General features: G+C 37.0%; 1 protein-coding gene across 1 annotated transcript in view; it reads right to left on the reverse strand.

The window, feature by feature from the left end:
• LOC145398178 (furin-like protease kpc-1) overlaps positions 1 to 17,921 on the reverse strand; it is a 200,035-nt gene that overhangs the window by 12,908 nt on the left and 169,206 nt on the right. The window contains exon 14 of the mRNA XM_080271128.1: positions 13,823 to 14,137. Coding sequence (XP_080127254.1) covers positions 13,823 to 14,137 — 315 coding nt within the window. The remainder of the gene's footprint in view (positions 1 to 13,822; positions 14,138 to 17,921) is intronic.

Here is a 17,921-nt window from a genome sequence, read left to right on the forward strand (position 1 = left end):
GTGCCACCACATGAAGGCATTCCTCTTCAACACTTGGCAGTGAGATTTTAAAAAATACATAATCAAACTGAAGGGGTTAAAAATACAATGCAATCCTCCTGCAGACAAATCAAAAGGTATATAAGAAATTCTTTTATTTATCATTTTGTGACCTTGATACAAAGAAAAAAATCCTCGATATGTGACAAATCCTCCTCAACTCTCATATTAAAAACAGCAATATATAAAAAAGATTCTAAATAAACACCAAACAAAAAAACTCCTTAAAAACTACAGTAAGAGTCTTTTTATCATAATGTACATCTGTAAGTCATAGTCCTGTAGTTTACATGGCACAGAAGACTTCATATCACCTCAACTATAGTGAATAATTTTGTTTTTTACATCTTAACATTCTCTTATATGCTACTGATAGCATTTTAATACTGACACAGTTTGCATCAGCAACATACAAAGGAATACCGAGATGTAATGTGCAGACTAGATCGCTAAGGAAGAGGCGTTACAAAGTCTGCAAAACCACTCGGAATTTATCTTGCACATTACTCCTCAATATCCTCTGGTATGATATAGATGCAAATTATGTTGATACTGAAAAGGCTATAAATAACACACAAAAGAACATTCAGGTGTAATATGGAAAATTAATAACTAATGAAGGTGTGGTACAAAGCCTACGTTACCACCTAAAATATGAGCCTTTGATTTGTGACTGTACGTTGGCTGCCATGGGCCTCCTCCCTGGCATTTCCTCTCCAGCCTTTCATCAACTGTGGGCATCATTCTTTTCAATTAAGAAGGCATCCTAGTACCTCTTCCTTACCAGTTCATTTCTGCATATGTTATTTAACTACCCATAAAGTGATTTATAATTACTTTTCCTCCTCAGTATATTAGCCATGCGAATAATGAGAAGTAAAAATAAAATGATATGAGTAACTAAATAATACGTACACAGCATGTTGGTACTATATTTAGCGTTATGTCTAATCTACCTTGATTTTAAAATGGCGTATCATACAAGAGAATAGTAAGGTGTAGTAAGCAAAATATATTACTGAGGAAGAGCTGTTGGAAATCTACCAACCTTATATATTAAGCATGACAGAAGCCTTTGTAGCACCTTCTTCTAAGTGATTTATTATTCACACTTTGATATTCTCTTATGTACTTGTACATTTTTAATATCGACACAGTTTGCCTCAATAAATCAGAAGATAAAATGCTGTAGTATACAAAAATAAATAACTAAGAAAGAGGTGCTCCAAAGAGTCCTATACCACCCAGAATAAAAGCCTCAAACTCACAATTGTACTGTACATTCCCTTGAAATGAATCGCTAAAACACGAGGCAGCCAGAAGGTCGGCAATGATACATATCTCACTGGTTAAGGAGTTTCCCAACACCCATTCCTGAATCACATATTTTGCAAACTACCCATGAATACCCTCATTTATGCTATTCATATCTTTTTAATACCTATAGAGATTGCTTAAACAGCACAGTGGTAGCAGTAGCAGTAGCAGTGGTAGTGCAGTAGTGGTAGTAGAGAGGTGGCCTGCAGTCCTACTGGACCCATGTTCAAATCCCCACTGGGGGAGGGAACAGTTTATGGATTTTATTTTCATAAAATCAGACTTTACTGATCTAGAAGACCCGCTGACACGTCATAAGAATACCCCCTCTAATATCAATACACCAGTCCTGTATGAAACTGCCCTAGCATGTATTCAATATGGACGTCGGGTGTTAGCGCCGAAATGGTGGCATGTGGAGGTGTATGGTATGTAGAAGGACTACTGGGTCTTGGCAGCAGGCTGTGAAGCCTATGCACAGTGTCACACACGTAAAAAAAAAAAAAAAAAGTTGCAACCCACGGCTCAACTCAACATGTACCCAGCACACTGCAGACTGAAGCTACTCTCCTCCTGCAGTCCACCATCCTCCTTCTGGGGAATGGGGAGGGAGCCAAGAGATGCTTGCATATCTGTGCAGAGATGCAGCCCAGTTATAGTGCCACCAATTGAAGGGATCCCTCTCCAGCACCACACAAATAGCATACAAGAGAATATCACTGAGCCAATTGCATAAATAAACAGGTGAGGAAGAGATGTTAAGCTGCCTCCTTGACCAATGAAGATATGACCCAAGGAAATGGAAACAACATGGCTGGCAAGTATGGCATGCGGCGGGGAAGGCAGCAAAGGACTCGAGAAAGCAACAGTCATTGAAATATGTTGGCAGTCAATCATCATAGCCCTAATTTTCAGTTCACTATGACATTTAAAACTGTCAACAGTTGATTGTATTTGTATATTCCAGTTAACAGTGCAATCAAAACTGCCAGGCATCTACTGTACTGTATTAGTATTTTTCGGATAACTCAGCCATCGAAACTGAGAAAAGTTCATCATATTTGTATTTTTCAGTTAAATATGCCATCAAAACTGTCAGGAACCAGTCTTTGCCATATTTTTCATTTCACTTGATGGTGGAACTCAAAGGTGTCCATTCCAATTGGCTGATAAAAAAAGGCCCAACTGGTTTTTGAGTTTCCAAAAATCAAACCATTTACTTCACACTAAGTACAGTAAAGCACATTAATGTCATTATCTCACTGACAATGTTATTCTGGACAATACTTATTCAGGTAATAAATTGCTTTTCCATAAATAACCTTGATCCAAGAATTTCATAAACAGCTTAAATGAAAATACAGTAGGTGTAAATATAACTGTGAAATTAAGTGTAAGAAAATGACTCGCCGTATAATGACATACTTATAAAATTACTCATGCTCCTTCCAGACAATTCTGTTCTGCTTAGTACTGATTTCTCATAATAAAGGGGATGAATGAAGACCGCAGCTAAACGCTCTTATTTGTATAGTGTCCCCTAACTGAATATAATCATCTGGAGATAGGAAAATTAACACAGTAATATATTTCATATTCTGTTCTTGCTGCCAGTAGATAATTTAATTATGGTTAGGAGAGACTTTCTGATCTGGAGGGGTTAGATAATATCTGCCTTCATTAAACATTTTTAATGCTAAATTTGAATAAAACAACTGGAAAAATAGTCTGGAGGTAGTAAGCAGAAATGGCAGGTTGTAATAACACTGGGCTAATAAAACACCTCCATGTGTGGGACTCTACCTGCAGTGACTTACTAAGATAAAGCCCCAAACAGTGATGTGCTTTGCCAGGTTTATGTCACTGCAGTCTGGAGCCAGCAAGAATAATGCAATAAAATACATCTGGATTCAAAGGACTAAAACAACACTGACAACCTCATGCTGATGAGGTTGAAGTTCTGCCAGGTTCATTATGTTAGTATTGTATTACCTCATTTCAAAAATATTCCATTTATCTGTTCATCTGATTCTTTTTTGTCCCATCAGAAGATCTGGAATCTGGGGCTAGGCTACTCAGTTCTGACATTTAAGGTGAGGGTGACCAACCTTGCTCACCCAACTGATAATATATGAGCCATAACCTCCAAGTACCATACCTCTCATATGGAAACTCATACAGGCCCCATTCAGCTGGAATATCTTAACCCACCAGATCACCAGGCATCAATATTCCATAATAGATGAGCTCATCACAAAATACAAACTACATCCCAATATTTCGATCCTATGAACACATGAAATAAATAAATTACTTGTATGAATGTCACTGTAACCAGCTACTTCAAGCCCGAACTACAACGTACACTCAGGGAAAAAAGTTCACCTACATTTTACAATTTTTACTTCTTATTGCCTTTTGTTGGCTAATTTTACTAAGATGGGAGAGATTGGGTACACTTCTCTATCCTTGGATGACACATGGATATGATGCCCAAGGAAAACAAGTAAACTGATATGAATAATGAATTCTAAGGGCCGGAATCAAAGACCATATGACATTAATTAAAAAAAAAAAAAAAAGATACTATATAGATAATGTATTGGAAATGGCTCTCTGGACCCTACCTCACCCTATAGGGTGGGAAAGGAGGTCTGGATGATGATGATGATGATGATGATGATGATGATGATGATGACGATGACGGTGACGATAATGATGATGACGACGACGACGATGATGATGACAATGACGATGATGATGATGATGATGATGATTGGAAAAGGCAAAGATGAAGAGAAAATGAAAAGAAAAAGTAACAAGAACTATTAAACCAAGATAATGACAAATCAATGTAAGTTAAGACAGACATTAAAAAAAAGAGAATAAAAGATAAGAATATATTCTGACAGTGATGCATATGCGACACAAAATATGGAGAACTTATGTCCCTGAGTCTACAATCATAACAGAGATCATGAATCCTATCTTTATGCAACCTCATAAAGACAACAACAAACACATGTGACAGCTGCACTGAATCTGGACTACACCAGTGGTGTTACACTATTATAGGTATCATGATGCACGAGACCTATGTTCTCATCCCATCCTTAGGAAAGGAGGCTGGAGTGATAATGATGATGAAATTATTAATATGGTGACATATGCATTTGACATCAAATCTGGGCAAAAGATGAAGAATTATTTCAAGTGTACCATAGTATGAAATTTGGCTAAATGTTGTTATTCTTGGGTTATCACTACTTCATGCTATCTGCTTAGCCGAAAAGAATTTCAGGTTTTGTAAGCAATAATATGAGGTAAAAAAAAAAATAAAAACTAACTTTCTAAATAGTAGCATTACTCCATAGTGCCAGTCACCAGACAAACTGATACACTGGATATATTGCACAATGAATGCTCATTGGTACTCAACTGGGATGCAGTATTAACCCTTCAACACAATGATGTATATTCATTACCCAGTATGCTCTTGCTATATCCTGGTAATTTCATTCACCTTCTCAGAGACCTTTGAAATGTCCAAGTGGTCTGTCAAAAGATGAATGAAATCGCAGGAGCCAGCAAAAATATTTCAGTAAAAGATGCCATCGGACTGGAAGGGTTAAGATGTTGAATATTACTGCATGAAGATTTGTATTCTACATGTACTGTCATTAGGCATGTATCGTATATATAAATCGTCAAAATGTCTCTGAAATATTCCATAGGTTCATCTTGCAGTGCTCCAAACCTCTGATACCTTACAGTTGATGCACATATGAATCACACTGTCAACTCAACATGTGAAATAAATTAGCTTCATATTATCCCAATTGAGGTAAAATCTAATATCTGGCAACTAATATATACAAATCATTAAGTACTGGTAACCATAAAAAACGCAAAGAATGGTGTGTCACAGTAACATCTTAAATTAACAAACAGTGTACCATTTTCAGAGAGCAAAATATAATAGGAGGTGTTCCGCAGTAGCAAGTAGTTTCGCACCTAAATTCAAACCACTGCTATTAGTGAAGCCAGAACAGGAACACTTGGAAGGTATAGGTTTTAAGATTTCAATTGTATTTTTTTTCCCCTTTGAAATGTTCAGACAAAGCCACACTGTAATGATAATGTCTCATGTACTCGGGATAAAGAGTAGCACAAAGGATATAACAAACATCTTCATTAAAAACAAAGCAATTCAGCACAGGGATATCAGCTTCAACTGTGGAGCAAGAAAAAGATTCAGTAACAATCAAAACAACCTCTTCCTTCACACAGTTCTCTTTTATCCTATACACTCAGTACTCAGTTTCCTATCAAGCATTTACCACTTTACTTCCTTGGGCCACTTGACTTTCCCCTTTTTTAATACATTTACATTTCCTTTCTATTGCTGCACAATCTATCTATCTATATACCTAGGCTGCTTCCCCCAAGGAAAGGGAGGTAGCCGAGACAGGACGACACACTCCCCATTTACTCATCCATTTGCTGCACAAAGGTACTTAAAATTTTCCTGCAATCCAGGCCTCTCTCTCCATTCACCAACACATCACACAAAGTCATATTCTCTGATAAAACATTGTATATACCTTACTAATTTCCACTGATACCTTTCAGTTCTTTTTCCCTGAAGACATCCATGAAACCTGTAACCACAATGCAAAGATCTCCTCCATCAGTTTCACATGTAAGAATTGAGATACAGTACTCCATCCCTCCTACTTCATCACCAGCTTTAATCACATTTCCATAACTCTTGTTCCCATCTTTCTGATTACTCCATTCATGCATAACATGAATTACTATCGGGACATCACACACCCTTGTTTCTACTAAACGCTGAATTTTAACCCCTCACTCATAAATATATCTTTACTTCCATGTTCACTACCAACATAAAAGCTCCCTGACAGCATTCAATAGTTTTCCTTTCACACCATGCATATAACAACTTCCAATTTCCTTCCCTGTTATCATACTTTTTCTATGTCAAACATTACCACAGGAATTGTAAAAATATTACCCTTATGACCATGTTGACTCTACTAATGTTTTTAATAAAGATGCTGTTAGTAATATCTTTTGTGATTTTCTTCGTCCTGACATTACTTCTTACAAACAAGTATTATGAAACTTGCCCTGAATATACTATAAAGGCTAAAAACTATCACATAAAATACATTCAGAGTTAGCGCAGATTTTCCAGTGGCATGGCTAATGCTTTTCCCTTCCCTTGTGCACCTGATGCATTCACCATCATCCACATGACATTAAATTAGGTACATTACTATCACCACCAAAAGTTTGCCAACAAATCCCTGCCAGCATTGCATCAGGCCTTCCATACTTCTCATTCCTCCCAGAATGTCAAAGAGTATCCTTCCTTCTCATATCCTTGTGTTGTGTGCTTCGTACTGCCAGTACAGTACTTAAAAATATTTCATGGAATTCCCATTCCTCTCTAAACATCAGAGAGTATCCTTCCTTCCCATACCCTTTAGTTCAGTGTTTCATACAGCCATCATGAAAAAAGATTTCATTTCACACTTTCCACTCCCACGGCATGAGGGAAGGACGTATCAAACTTCTGACTGTGATAGTACCATATGACCCTATATTACCTACATGGGTTTGTGATGATTATGAAAAAAAAACTCACTTACATATTACCTTATTCAATAAATTAATTATAAAAGAACTATACAATGCACTCCCAATTAAACTCTGGAACTTGAAAAAAAAATAAAAATAAAACAATGCACTCCCAATTAAACTCTGGAACTTGAAAAAAAAATAAAAATAAAAGGAAACTATGATGGCTAATACAGGCAACAACCCTATTAGTAATAAACTTAAAACTAAAATATCACAACTAGGTAGAGGAAAACTTAAATACTACTTACTAAGTTAACAAAACCTTAAAACTGGAAACAATGATGCTGGTGTAACACTTGAAAAGAAAAAAAAAAAGCAAGCATTAATGGATATTTTTGTCATGCGTATTACTGAAGTCTGACAAAATTTACGATCTTAATTATTTTAGTCACATGTGTCCCTGATGTCTTTAAAAAGCCTTATGAACATTTTTGTCCTGAATTACTGAAGTCTGTCAAAATTTACAAAGTTTACTACTATTTTAGTCATATATTTTACTGATGTATGACAATATTTATAAATTATGAATATTTTAGTCACAGGTGTTGCTGACATCTGACAAAAATTTACAAACCTTTGCCAACTTCCAAAATAATGAATGCCCGATATTGCAAACAATAACAACAACAACTCATCCCATATAACCTCATTTGAGGTGTAGGGGCCTGAAACTAGGGTACTTGTGGTAGATGACCAGCCTTCTTCCCTTGACGGGCCGACGGCATTACATGACTGGAAAACCTCCAGTCATCTATTGGGGATCAAGCTAATGCATGGCTGTCACTCCAACTGGGTCATTCTAACTGCCAGACAACCAGCAGCCTTATAAATATTCTGGACAAATGGCAACTCTCCTGATACTCTACTTATCTGGATTACAAGAAAAAATTCATACAAGTATGGCACAGGCATTTGATCTGTCATTAACCCTTTCAGTTGCAAGGTGTCTTTTTCATTTTATTCTTCTAATTACCTGATGATATCACTCAGCTCTGGTGATGCCTTTCAAACTGGAGGGATTAGACACAGCCTTAATTAACCACTTCACTTACAGATATCCTTCTTAATGTGTGGGTACAATACTGTGCTACAATGTTCTCTGAGTACTCTCCTCCTCTGAAGTGATCTCTTATTGACCACATATTGACTCCTGTATTTTTAGGATCTCTCCAAAGTTGAATTATATCAATGAGAACAAGAATAAAATATAAAAAGTTAGCACACTAATGCGATTATATACAGCTGCCACTTTAAGTATATAACTTTTTTTTTTTTTTTAATTTCTGATGCCTGTACTCAGTTTAAAAAGGATCTCTTTTACTAAAGGGATTAATGAAGGCTGTATCTAACCCCAGTTCATCAAAAAGTCTCTCCCATGTTAAACAAAATCCTCTGAAGATAGCATAAATGAAGCCAAAAATATATACAGCATATTGTTTGACTGAAAGGGTTAAATCACACAAACGTCCATGCCATACACAATATTAATTAAACTAAGGGCACAAAACTCAAAAAAAGAAAACAACAGGCAAACATAAACAAAGAAGCTAAACTCTTCAATCCAGGACTCACTTTCTGGCAAGTCCTGTCTATGTGTCCTCGTCAGTTTAGAAGGCTTCCAAGAACCTCTCCCTTACCAATTTATTTCTTATAATTAAATCTCTCGTGTTACTATGCAATCTATGTTGATATCAGAAAGGCGTAAAAAACATATATGACTCCATGTTACAATCCATTACTCTATTTGCAATTTATGATGATATTAAAGAAAAAACAAACATACAGTACATGAGTACAATAAGGTGTAATATGCAGACAGGAATCTGAAGCAAGAGTGTTATCCATTTCACTGTGCTGTCAATTACTGTAGATATCTCTATTTTTTCCTTTCCTTGTTATCTGGATCCTGCCTTACTCCATCTTTGTTTGGGAAAAGAAGTTGGGATGATGATGATTCTGATATTACAAAGTCATAAATGATATACAGTACAGAAGAAATAGGCGGAGTACTGAAATTATATATTGTACATTCACTTTAACATGGCACAGATTTTCAACTCATGGCAGCTTCGTTTCCATAGGTCAGAGGCTAACTGCAACAATAATTCATCTCTGCATTCTTTCCTTTGTATTTTTTTGTGACCTGCACCATATTTTTTTGTTAATCTATTGTTGGAGCTCATACATCAAGGTGGAGAATTGATAATTTTTCATCTACAGTACATAAAGTGTACAAAATATTGTTGAGGAAAAGGTTCTACAGTGCCTCAAATGCCGAAGAGAACACAGGCCCTGACCTTGTACTCAATATCAAAAGTCATTAAAAAATGAACGACTAAAGCTCTGTCTACCTGAAATTAATTGTGAGCACTTTAAAAATATTGTGGAATGTTTTGTTGACCTCGCATGACCTTGTGCTTGGCAAGGTGTTGAATAATAAATATGGCTCCTTCATCACTTAACTCCTTCAGCCCAATGACATTTTTCACTGTATGCTTGCTCTCTCCAACTGATTTATCAAGATTATTAGAGACCTGATTATAGATGGATGACAACCATCATCCCTGGAAGGTACTACCATGAGAGTAAAATGTGGCTACAATATTGGTAACTAGTCACACAATTATCACTTTCTGGCAGGGAATATTCAGCTAAAAATAATCACTCGGTGACCTTCCTTGTGACTGACTGTATTCCTTGTCACAGTCCGAGCTGTGAGTCTCACACTGTTACAAATCTTATTACACATCTCAATTTTTTTTCCCCCAACTGCTTCCAGCAACAGCTAGGAAGTAATTATTTGGTTTTGGCACTTGTCTTGGCTTCTAACCCATAATATCAAATATAACATGGCCAACCCCAATATGGGGATTCTTCAAGAGGACATATGGAGTCATTTTTATGTATGTACAGTTATACATTTATATCTGGAGGAGAAAGATACAGCTTTCTTTAATTCATTCATTACTAGATGTGTGATCTAAGCTCAATCAAATAATTAGAAAGTAGCAAGAAAAGAGTGGAAAACATGTCACTGGAATAAAGTGGTTAAGTTTCTGGTGCAATCTCCATATTATATGTGAGATGGTAAAGACAAAAGCACTCAACAAAAACATAACTAAACCAAACACTAATTTATATAAATATTGGCTAGATTAACCATAAACTCATTAAGTAATCTGATACCAAACATACTCCTACAGTTTGTTCAAAGGAACTAATGATCTAACACTGAGAAGAATATCAGTCACATAATAATAATACAATACAGTAAAAACAATCAGTCAATGAAGTAAATTTTCTCAGGGTAATATTCTAAGTGGTCATGGAAATTTCTTAACACATTTTCTAAGTGATATATTCTGCACATTACTCTTCAATGTTCTCTTGTATGCTATTGATGTAACCTATGTTGATATTAAAATGATAAGAATGTTAAGGTTTAACACACAAAATAAATCACTAAAGAGGAGGTGTCATGAAATCTCCTATATCACCTAGAATACTACCCTAACTTCTATCTTTTCCATATCTTACACACTATACAATGAGGACACCTAATCATACATGCAAACATACCAACAACAAACATCCATACATGAAATTATATAACGTATGTGGAAAGTTCATTTAATATTCACAGTACACGATGCAACCATAACTTGATCCCTCTGTGCTGTTACTTCCTGTAGTGCAGAAAAAAAATCCAGAAAGAATAATTAAGTTCTTAAAAATTAATGAACAACAACATAACCGGTAAATATCCAAACTGCAAAAGAAAATTCGCTTAAAACATAAAGACTGAAAACTGTGACATGGACTCAATAGTGTTTCAACAGTTTGGTATACAGACCACTGCTTTATTCTCATTGTAGGGTATCTTCTTATTACAGACACACACCCAATCCCATATTAACCCCTCTGAGGTGTAAGGGGCCTGAGGCTTGGCTACAGTAGTGTAGTACATTTCATCACTTCAATAAGAGGACATATTTTATTTCATCTTTCTATTTCCAGAGTTTTTTATTCAGCTTAGGTGAGACTTCTTAAACTGTAGGAGTTAGATACAGTCTTCAACCCCTTCAGCTTTGCAGCAACCTCATAAGCTGAATATAATTCTCTGAAAGAAGCATGGATAAAATGAAAAAGTATATCTTTGAACTGCAGGTGTGAAGGGTTGAAGACCAGCCTACTTCCCCTGATGGCTATATGTGACTGAAAACCTCCCATCACCTCCTGGGGGTAGCAAGAACATAACACAAAAGACATTATCTGACTGATGGGGTTAATTTGCTATATGTATAAATAAAGAGTTAAGTAACAGGAGATACACAGCCTTCTATTGTTATTATCATCATCATCATCATTCTAAGCCATCAAAAGTTTGGCACAAGGTAATGACTGTTTTAGGCTTGTACAGTACTTTCATTGGTTAAGGAGGCTTCCTTGTCCTTCTTTCTTAATTGTCTCTTCTTCTTACTACACCTTAATATTCTTGCATGATATTTATGTTTTTAAATATCAACACAGACTCCATTAGCCCCTTCCATCCAGTGACAAACTTTATGCATTTTTTGCTGCTATGTTTGGAAAATGATTTATAGCTTTGGGTAGACATTTTCATATGAAGGGGTTAAGTATGTCCTTTACTAACAGATTTTCTTTTCAGGTTCAATTAAACTATGTTAGAAAAAAAAATTAAAAAAACAGATTCAAAGGGTTAATATTGTACATGGGATTAATAATAAACTCTGCAGAAAAAATGGCAAATAACTGGTGCTAGGAAGAGTCCTTACTTAATGAGAATACTGGCCTTTAACTAACAGTGAGGTATTGATGTACAGCAGTTCTCAATTGTATATCCTAATTAAATATTGCACTTCATCCATTCGGCCCTGTGTTATCAATTGTGTTTTACTCTTGCTATCTCCAGACAATTTTATTTGGAGACATTCTTAAACTCGATGGGTTAAATGTGGCCATCACTAACCCCTCAATATGACCCCATCCATAGGTGGGAAAAGAGATCAGGATGATGATAATGGTGTGGTACATGTTTCGTTGACTGTAAGCGGATTTCTTTGTTGGAGCAAACCTGCGTAGTTAGTCATACGGTTTTCCATTCACTGATAATTATCTAAACTTGGGAACAGTAACTGCACCCCAAGATAACTAGTCTGTAATACACACATGGCATCTCTTAAAGTAAATCCCCTGAAAAATGTAAGAAATATGCTCTTGAAAATCTAGAACACCCATACAGACACACTGCCAATCCATACCAACATCTACGTAAATCATACAACAGGTATAAACAGCTTGCTATTCTCTCTCTCTCTCTCTCTCTCTCTCTCTCTCATATTATCTGGCTACCACCTACTTCCTGAGATGGCCTATTAAAGTAGCAACTGCATGAAAGTCTATTGAAGGCATCTAAAGAGCTCTTACTCCATACTGTAGGTTTGGTTAGGTTGCATTGGGTTGGGAGGGGGAGGGAATGGGAGGGTAACAGGAAGGTAGGGCAGGGAAGGGAAGGGCAGGGCAGGGCAGGGAATGGCTTGACAGGGTAAGGTATGGTACAATACAGTAAGGGAAGGGAAGGGAAGGGAAGGGAAGGGAAGGGAAGGGAAGGGAAGAGAAGAGAGAGGAAGAGAAGGGAAAGGAAGGAAAGGGTAGGGAAGGGTAGGGTAGGGTAGGGTAGGGAAGGGAAGGGAAGGGAAGGGTAGGGTAGGGTAGGGTAGGGTTAGATAGGGATGGGCAGAGTGAGTTGGGTTGGGTGGGTGGGCTTCAACAATCTTTTTCTTCTGTCTCCCTCCCACAGCTAGATACACAGAAAAACACACCTATTGTCTTTCTCCTCTGGAAGACTGTGTACAATCATGTGAGGTTGCTACATCTCAATCAAGAACTTTTCTACCTTATTTAAACATCACCACATTTCTCCTACACTAAATATTAAAACACACACATACACATACACACATGCACATACACAGACACCTAAGATCCTGAAGTCTCTTCCACATCAGAATATTATGAAGTTACTTATGAAATATAATTGTAATCAACGGCTTAATAGGAACTTAAAAATTACCTCATACAAGCCACACATTCTTTTCACCAATCACTCGTAAAGATGAAACAAAAGCTATAGTTACAATATTCACATCCACTACAGCCCCATGGAATGGGACTACTTGAGGCAGCATCAAGATATTTTCAAAAGTTTGTAGAGTAAAAATTAGTATAAAATGAAAAAGGCACTAGATGAAAATAACACTTAAGGAAAGGTAGTAAACAGTCTGTACAATGCTTTGAATTATTCAAGAGGAAGAATGGAGGGGTCAACTGTGATTATAAAAGAATGGCTTGTTTTATATTTACCTCGGAGCCATTCCGCATTCCTAAGCCCTCATTACTATATTACATTATCTACTGGGTAATCGATGATATTTACGAGTTAAAAAATTAAGATACTGTACTTTACACTTGGAAGCTAAAAAACCATGTACATACTGTATGAATAAAAATGCGGGGATATCTACCTAACAACCTGTACACTAACTGTCCCTAACTATAAGTGGCTGAGGAGGTAAGGAATCACTAGTTTGTGGCTGCTTGTTATTGTCCTCCACAAGCGAGCCACATAAACTTCGGTACCCGAGATAGGGAGAAGATAAGGGAGCCCCAGATAGCAAATCACAGGACCACTGTTTCCCTGAGCCACTCACTCGGGACTGCCCCAGTAAGAGGAGTCCCGTTACCAAATGCACCACCATCACCACAAGGCACAAACCTAGGCAAGCCCCGGATCCATCCACACGATGACAACCAGTGGGCAGCTTCTTCCTCAGGGGGACGGGTTGCAGGGAGGTGGGAACTGCATTCGGAGCGGCTGAGGATGGGGCAGGGGTGTAGGGCCAAGAGGACTGGTTACTGGGGTCCCTGGCTCCCGGTCGGCCCTCAGTGGTGTCAACAACGTGATGTACTGCTGGGTCGCTGGCATGGGGTACTGGCGTTGGTCCCGTACCAGCCACTGTTGGCACAACTTGACCTGGCTCTGTTTCTGTCCCATACATGGTCATGCTCCATTCCTTCACTTCAGATTTACCTGTTGGGCAGTTTAGTACCATGTATTAAATTCCTTTGGTGACAAAAAAAAGGTTGTCATTTAGTTTAATTAATTTTTAGAAAATTTCGTATGAATTATAATCACATAATTGTGCATCATCAGTCCACAATTTTACAACTATGCATTGTTTCATTTATCATACAGTCAACAAGAGACAAATCACCACAATGCACTATTATTCTGAATAAACAGTACAGCCTTACTAAACTACACAGCTTGACCCATGAGCAATACTTGAACATGTAAAATCAACTAATGCACTCAAGTATCATCCATCCACAAGCACTCTTTTTAATAAGTTCACTGTATTTAAATTTAATTTTTAGTTTAATACTGAATAAAGTAATGTAAATACTACTAATAAAAAAACATAAGCACATTACCTGAGATTCAAAAAGCTTTCTAAAAATTCTTGACTTTATAAAAATGCATCAGCAAATATATTAACATCACGTACAGTATAAAAAAACATGAGTAAGAAATGAATAAGGCAATAAATATTTCTCATTCAAGTACTGTACATCATTCTTGCAATCCTGAAAAATCTATATTACAAAAATTACAATACACCCAAAATATACAACACATGAAAGTTCTTTAATCTTTGATTTAACTTTTTACAGAGGGGCCCATCGATAAGTCACAAATAATGTTCCTTCTGGCAAGCACCCACACATGCACAAGTATGGCTTTACACAAGAAAAAAAATTCTTGCACATACAAAAACTTTAAACCTTCAAATCCAATGAGTATTTTTTATTTTATTCCAGCTCCCTCCCAACAATTTCATTCAGTTTAGGAGAGACTTTATACTGAATAGGTAAATGAAGACTACATTTAACCTCTCCACTTTGAAAAATCTCTCCCAATCTCAAGAAAATCATCTGAAAGCAACAATAATAAAATAAAAAGCATGACATCAGTCTTAAGCATAAATAGCCCCACATGGAGTCAGTTTTGGTATCCTTTGTAAATTGTTTTGTATCGTCCATACAGCCAACATGAAGCACTGTGTGTACGAGGACACTTCTATCCACACAGCAAGGTACAGGATGTCCTAAGACCGTATTCTGGGTGATACAGGACACTTCATAGTCCCTCTTTCTCATTTTTTTTTTTCTTCCCATCTAACACCATATTTTTGCATGTACTGTATGTTACGTCTATCTATCTGTCTAAAGCGAGATGCTTCAATGTTATGTATATCTGCTTAATACTGACACACTTTTGCATCAGTAATATACGAGAGAATCATTAAGATATGATGTACATCTCTGAGGAAGAGGCATTATGAAATCTCCAAAGCGATTGGAAATACAACTTCTAGTACTGTACACTACTGTGTTGCAAGGAATGCGAAGGGGCTGGAGAGGGATGCCTTTATGTGATGGTGCTCGTATAACTGGGTGACTCTACTGCCAGATATACAAATGTCCCTAAACTCCCTCTCTCTTTCCAGAGAGGAGGATAGTGAACTGCAGGAGAGAGGCAACCATAGTCTGCAGTCCACTGGATTCACATCCAAGCGAGCTTGGGGCCACAGCAACAACAACCAGCTTGCAACCAACACCAGGCACTATGGGGTAAAATGACACTTTTCGGTTCAGCCACACATAGTAGTACAGGGTATCTGAGTACTGCATGCTACAGTGTGGCAAGGAACACAAAAAGGCTCCCATGGTTTTGCTGAAAATGAGATCTTTAGATGCCTTCTTGAATTCTGGGTCATCCTTTCCAAATCTTCTGACTAGTACTGTACTGTATATGAAAGTCTGTCTGTCCCTTCACACAGGCCTTGACTGTGAGTGTTGCATGATACTGTGGAGAGGAAGAGTATACACTGGCTCTACTGCCTTTGCATGAAGGAAAATTATGTTTCTGGCTATATAAAAACCAACATACCACCTCCCATATCCCCTGTCAGTATCTTTCAGCAAAGAAAAAAAAAAAGGGCGGGGGTGAGAGGGGGGGGAAGACAGTACAACTAGCCCTGACAATGGTAACTGGGTCATAGGTGTTTGTGTCCAGCCACAAGAACAGCCTACACTTGTCTTGGGGTTGGCCTTTTGACTATCCAGAGGGTTTGGAAAAGACAAAATCTTTCAGTGATGGCAAGTGTAAAATGGAAAATAGTTGCCAGATTTAGGGGTTTTATCCATTCACATCACAGCAACGTCTTATCTCTCGCACACAGAATACTGGAATGAAGGAGAAGGGCAACTTCAGGCTGCAGTCCACTGGGTTCACATTCAGATAAGTCTTGGACCACAGCAACATTATGGCAACTGGTTGGTGTGTGATAATTGGCCAGTTCCACTCAGTTCTGGCAAAATTTCATTAATACCCTTTGAATTACAAATGAACTAGGACATTAGTGATGTACAGGGTGGCCTGTAAAGAGCACTTCACTAGAAACCCCTCTGGTGGTATCTTATGTGTTGCAGGCAAGGTTCAGTCTACTGGTGTGGGAATGGGTGTTGCAGAGACAGCAGGAAATGAATAAATGATGCAGAACAGACTATGATAACAATGACTGAAACTGTCTCTGCAGCACACGAGAAATTGCTCAGCAGAATGGAAGAGAAGTGTTATCCATCCTGTATAGGACATTCTGAATCTAGTGATGTCTTCTTCTGTTTATTCTTGTTCCTACCAAACAACTATATTCAAATTAGGAAAGTCTTCTTGTACTGAAAGGGCTGATTGAGGTATTTCTGTTTGAAAAATCTATCCTAAAATGAATAATACTGTCTGGCAATGCCAAGAATACAATGAGAAACAACATCCTCAGGCTCAGTGTGTTAAAACAATAGATTATATATACCTCTTCCAGTCCATCTTCTTTTTTTTTTTGCTATATTTCCATCACCATAATAATCTGAAACACAACTGTAATTATACTGACGGTGAAGTCATAAGACCTACTGTGTAAGGTAAGCTGAATAGGATTATCTCACCTAAAGTTCTGTGAATATGATGACAAAAATACACTAACAAGGTTTAAATAACAAAAATACTATAAAACAACAGCATACAAAGTCTTGAAGTGCCATGCAACTCTAGGACATAAATTTTAATAAGGAAGCCAATGTACCAAAAATTCTGAATTTGCAGTCCTTTGCATGCTGATAACTTATGTACTTTAACTGAAATTTAACAACAAATAATTACAAACCAAACTACAAGACTATCCCCCCCCAAAAAAAAAAAGGTTTATGTTGAATTTTAAGCAAGCTCTCTTGCCATCTAAAGCAATCCTGGAATAAACCAATAACACAGATTTTCTTGCAAGACTTCAGTACAGTAACACAGTCCTCCAAATTTATAGCCTCTATTCTAAGTGGCATATGAAGCTTCAGAGTACCTCTTCCTTAGCTATTTATTACACCTTAACATTCTCTTGTATGTTATCTATGTTGTTTTAGTATATACACAATTTGCACTAATAACATACAAGAAATCAAGATGTAATATGCAGAATAAATCACAAATGAAGAGGTATTTCAAAATCACAAAAGCTTTGCAATTTATTTTGGAAAACATTCTCTTCCATGTTGTTTACTGCATATAGTTTAATATGTTGTATACATAATTTGCACCAATAACATAAAAGAGGATTACTAGAGTTGGTACTGAAAAAAGTAAGATAAGGAAGTGTTATCAGGTGAACCCATCTGAGCCATTCTGCTGGGAAAACTAAAAATAAAGAAAATAATGATGTAGTTGATTTGTGTTCAAAGCAAATCACTAAAGATGAGGTGTT

Source organism: Coenobita brevimanus, chromosome 44 (assembly GCF_032717465.1).
Source record: "Coenobita brevimanus isolate Jiangsu-jjx chromosome 44, ASM3271746v2, whole genome shotgun sequence".
NCBI lineage: Eukaryota > Metazoa > Arthropoda > Malacostraca > Decapoda > Coenobitidae > Coenobita > Coenobita brevimanus.